This window comes from Procambarus clarkii, chromosome 82 (assembly GCF_040958095.1).
Source record: "Procambarus clarkii isolate CNS0578487 chromosome 82, FALCON_Pclarkii_2.0, whole genome shotgun sequence".
NCBI lineage: Eukaryota > Metazoa > Arthropoda > Malacostraca > Decapoda > Cambaridae > Procambarus > Procambarus clarkii.
The window spans coordinates 8,010,086-8,015,053 of NC_091231.1; the positions used below are offsets into that span (position 1 = coordinate 8,010,086).

Below are 4,968 nucleotides of genomic sequence, written 5' to 3' on the forward strand. Positions count from 1 at the left end.
ATCACGCGGGCGAAGGTTCGAGCCCCAGCAAAGGCATTTGGAATTTCTCGAGTATTTAAAATGTAGCCTGTGTACTCTGTATTCTTTAGGTTTATCATTTGATATATAGATATATATAATAAGAAATGTTAAGGGATACTGTACGCCAGCAGTGTGCTCCTGGCAGTGTGGGTTCGAGGCACTTCTGGAGTGTGAGTTTTCAGTTGCATATAGTCCTGGGGACCATTCAGGCTTGTTCGCATAATAAGATATAGATATATGGACTATGACGAAGTGCAGTGTGACACAGATGGTGTCAGATGTTGGCTCTTAGTCTCTGGCAATAGTAAGATATTGCTAAGCGCAAACTGGCTGTTGATAAGTCATTGGGAAGTTTTGATATACAACGCCTCGAATTATGTCTGATCTTCTATTGTCGTTGTATCTATCGATTACTTCGGCGTTGTTAGACAGTGTATCTCCAATGATGGTCTAGTTGTTTATATAAACGCCGTGATCTTTTATGAATACAGAGGTTTGCACAGGATTTATTGATATAGTCCTGAAGGTCAAATTCAGTAACATGTGTCTTCAAGTCTGATACGAAGCGCCCGAATGATGTAACCAAGGCTGACCTGCAACTCGAGCTCCTTCACTCATAAATATCTTGTTGTGAAATGGACAACCTTGAGTCCATTAGACTAGTGGACCATCGCAACACCCTCGACACCTCTCTCTCCCGTGTTTAAGGCTCTCCCTGGCTGTGACAGGTCCTGTCAGTTGAGGATTGAGAGGCGTTTAGAGAGTTGGGGGCTCCGTCATAATCTTCTGGTCCAAGACGGGAGTTGGCGGGAGAGGAGGGGTAGAAGGAGGACATGATAGGAGGCCCAGAAGAGGCGAAGAAGGTAAAATAGGAACTGGAAAGAAGGATGAGGATGCTGGACATCTTACTACGAGCTTCTACACATCATATTCCAGAAATTTCACTCGGAAAATATTCCATCTGATCGTTTTTCACTGAAGTTTTCCCATTCGTCTGCTCTTTAATTTGCAGGTATGTTGCCTTAGCTGCTTTTCGGGGATTATAAAGAGTATTTTCTCGAGCGGAAATATCACCTTCCTTAACCAGGTTGATATTGGTCGTATCTTTGATGATCTTGGAGGGTATTTAATATCTTGTAAATGAAAGGTTCTTCTTCAACCAGCTTTACAAGCATAGAGTTTCAGGTGGAGTGAGGTTCGAGATTGTTAAAGTTGATGGGTTATAAGAGGAACTAGACATACTCCCGAGGGCATTGTGACCTCAGTAAGCTTGCTGTCTCTGATTCACTAGAAACTAGGTTATGAGCGCAAGCTTCCATGCGTTGTGTTGTTACAATGTTGTTAGGGGGTTGTAGCGTTGTTTACGTTAGAGGTCTCCGTTAGTCCTTGGTGATCAGATGTCTGGGGGAATATTAGGAGTATACGCTATCATTTCTCTCTCTCACTCATTTTTATTTTCTCTCTCTCTTTCCCTCCATACATCACCTAATTCCCTCTTCCCATTCTCCTCCTAATCCCCCATCCACTCTTCTCTCGCTATATCCCTCTCTTGTCTACGCAAAACAAGCAATTATGAATGGAGCTTTGAACAGACACGAAGCAAAAATTCTCTGCCATTCAAAAGGAAATCCTTTCACATTTTCTCATACCTGAAGCATGAATGGGGGTAAAACTGACATTGATGAGTAATGTGTCTGCTCCTGTCACCCATTCAACCCATCGCTCTTCCCCCTCTTCCCCCTCATTTCGACGTTCCCATCATGTTGTGCCCCTTTCATTCCCAAACCATCCTACCCTTAATCACCCACGTTCTGGGTACGTTAGGCAGAATGATGATGGATGGTTGTTGCATCGAGTGGTAATCTGTCAGGTCAACACTCGTCTGAGAATTCCTGGGATCATCCGAGCGACTTGAGGTACTGTTTGTTTTGGCCCGAAGCCCGCAGACACAACACACTACCGTCTTGTCCTTGACTGCTGGTGGTCTGCCAGCACCCTCCTTACTTCTCCCTGCCTGCCTGCGTCTCTGCTTGCCTGCCTGCCTGCCTGCCTGCCTTCCTGCCTGCCTGCCTGCCTGCCTGCGCCTCTGCCTCCCTGCCTGCCTGCGCCTCTGCTTACCTGCCTGCCTGCGCCTCTGCCTCCCTGCCTGCCTGCGCCTCTGCTTACCTGCCTGCCTGCCTGCCTCCCTGCCTGCCTGCCTGCCTGCGTCTCTGCCTCCCTCCCTGCCTGCCTGCCTGCCTGCCTGCCTGCCTGCCTGCCTGCCTGCCTGCCTGCGTCTCTGCTTGCGTCTCTCTCTATACTTGCTGCCTTCATCTCAGCCTGTGCCTCGTTATGTTTGCATCCTGTCCTGTGCATTTGCCAGCACCTGTTGCTTCTTGTTCGCATCTGTTAGCATTCTGCCCGTATCTTTGCCTGTTTCTTTACGTATATATATATCATCCAACATGATGTGCTGCAGCTCTGCCTACACCTGCTGCTTGCCAATATGTTGCAGCCCCGTTTATACACGTTTCCTATAGCTGCTCCTATCAACTTCTTTCATATTATATAAAAGCCAATGTTTCTAAGGATATGTACAGAGTAAGAGAACCATCACCTTAGCTGCATGGCCGCCAGGTTGTCTGAAGGAATCTGATCCGCAGCTGCTGTTGCTGGGGGAGATGACTGGTGTTGTCACTAAAGGTCTTGTGTGTGTGAGGTTTGCTGACCTAGCATGGCTGGTGAAGCACAAGGCTGAGGCTGTTATATTGACTTGGTTGAGCATCTACAGTAGGCAAGGAAGATGGCCCTACAAACACTTGTCAAGGGACTATCGTCGTCCTAGACGATCTTGGCTACTTTCATTATTGTGTCATTAACATGCTTACATAGTGACCTCAGAATAATGATAAAAGTATAGAATGTTCTAATGTCCCAAGACACTTGTGTCATATAGTAAGAATAATAATAAGAAGAAATGCAATGGTAATTAACAAGAAAAAACATTGGAAATATATTGTTCTAAACCTAATCAATCCTCAAAACATCATGACTAATTTGGTAGGACATTCAATCATGCACTGGGGTGATGAGATCCATCTACAAGAGAGGAGGTGAGCATTAGGGCTTCCTTAGTAGACTGGCAACATCTACATACGACACTCAATGAGTGTAAGAGTGATAAACTAGATGTGATGCTTTGATCAAGACGCTTGCCTATCTTATCTGCCAAGCACAAAGTAAACGGTTGACTGCTGTCAAGACACAGTACAATATATATCACTATAGTGTCACGGTAACGAAATACGGAGCATAGAGACGTGACAGGAGCACTAGGCCTGGGAGTTTACACAATGTGAAACAAATAATAGTTGCACATTGAAGAATTACGAAGAAAATTAACATTTCAAAGTAATATAACTTTGTTATATGTTAAGCATGTTTCATATCCTGTGATTTGCTCTAAAAGATGACCAGCATTACCGAAGGTTGTGGTCTGAAACATGACCCCTCGTGCTGTAGGCTAGGCTAAGCATTGTAAAATTGAGTTTTGAATATATCAAATATTCTGTATTTTGCTGTATTCAAAACTGAAACAAGAACTCCAGTCATATTCCTTCGGCCATTGGACCTAGTGCATGTGCGCACACAAATCTAAGAGAGTAGCCCTCAAAGACAGACATACATACATACATGCATACATATATACATACATACATTTTTTCTAGGAAAAAATCTTCCGGACTCTAATTTTCCTTCACTCTTACATGTAACAATGGAATAAACTGATTCCTAAAAATGTAATGTAGGATGAAAGAGTAGGTAAAGTTCTCCTACAGTGATGTCGAGTGGTGCTTGAAGCTGTACCAGGACTTGTGGGGTACCTGTGTACCTCAATACCTGTCACTCTACCTGTGGGGTAGAGGTGACAGGTACTCTGTCACCTCTAACATATGACAGCTTGCTCCTACGGGAACTCTCAGGCGCAATATATTGACTGAAAATAGAAAAGGTGGTAAATATGTACAAGCGGGTGCATGTTACAAGATTGTATATTTAGTGTCTTATGTGTAATGAATACACTTATAGATTTGTTGTAAGGAGATTGTGTACGTCGACTGGAGGCTCTTGAAAGTCAAGTGTGTGTGTGTGTGTGTGTGTGTGTGTGTGTGTGTGTGTGTGTGTGTGTGTGTGTGTGTGTGTGTGTGTGTGTGTGTGTGTGTGTGTGATGTATCCTGTAACTGATGGAGCGGTGAACTGATAAAACACATCCATCATCCTTTATAAGCGGGAATACCACACCCAAGTGGTCGTCATCAAGCTGGTGTAGACTCAAGGTTGTAGATGGAAGTAGAGCACTAGACAGTATGTGTATTCACTCGGTCTCCCTGTAACTGGAGTAGGTGTCTTGACGACGGGGGCCGGCATAGGTGTAAGGACGACGGGGGCCGGCATAGGTGTAAGGACGACGGGGGCCGGCATAGGTGTAAGGACGACGGGGGCCGGCATAGGTGTAAGGACGACGGGGGCCGGCATAGGTGTAAGGACGACGGGGGCCGGCATAGGTGTAAGGACGACGGGGGCCGGCATAGGTGTAAGGACGACGGGGGCCGGCATAGGTGTAAGGACGACGGGGGCCGGCATAGGTGTAAGGGCGACGGGGGCCGGCATAGGTGTCGTGACGACGGGGGCCGGCATAAGTGTCGTGACGACGGAGCCCTGCTCAGTCATATCATTTACAAGTTCCTGGGGTCGTCGGCGGCATCATCAATCCCTGCCTCCGAGATGCTCTTTTAGCATCTCAAGATGCTAAAATTAGAAGCGCAGTGCGATTGTATGTCTCGACAAAGTTTGTTGACACGACCATTTGCGTCTTTCACCGGCTCATTATGAATTGATCTCAGGGTTGATTTCTAGGCAGGGAAGACGTTTGAGCACGTTTTCTGACGCTCGATGTCATTGTTGCCC

General features: G+C 46.0%; 1 protein-coding gene across 1 annotated transcript; it reads right to left on the reverse strand.

Annotated features, from left to right (window-relative positions):
* Window positions 1-4,332: 4,332 nt before the first annotated feature.
* LOC123747703 (uncharacterized) lies at window positions 4,333-4,731 on the reverse strand. Its single transcript, XM_045729925.1, has one exon. The coding sequence runs from the start codon at window positions 4,729-4,731 to the stop codon at window positions 4,333-4,335; it is 399 nt and encodes a 132-aa protein (XP_045585881.1).
* Window positions 4,732-4,968: the final 237 nt, after the last annotated feature.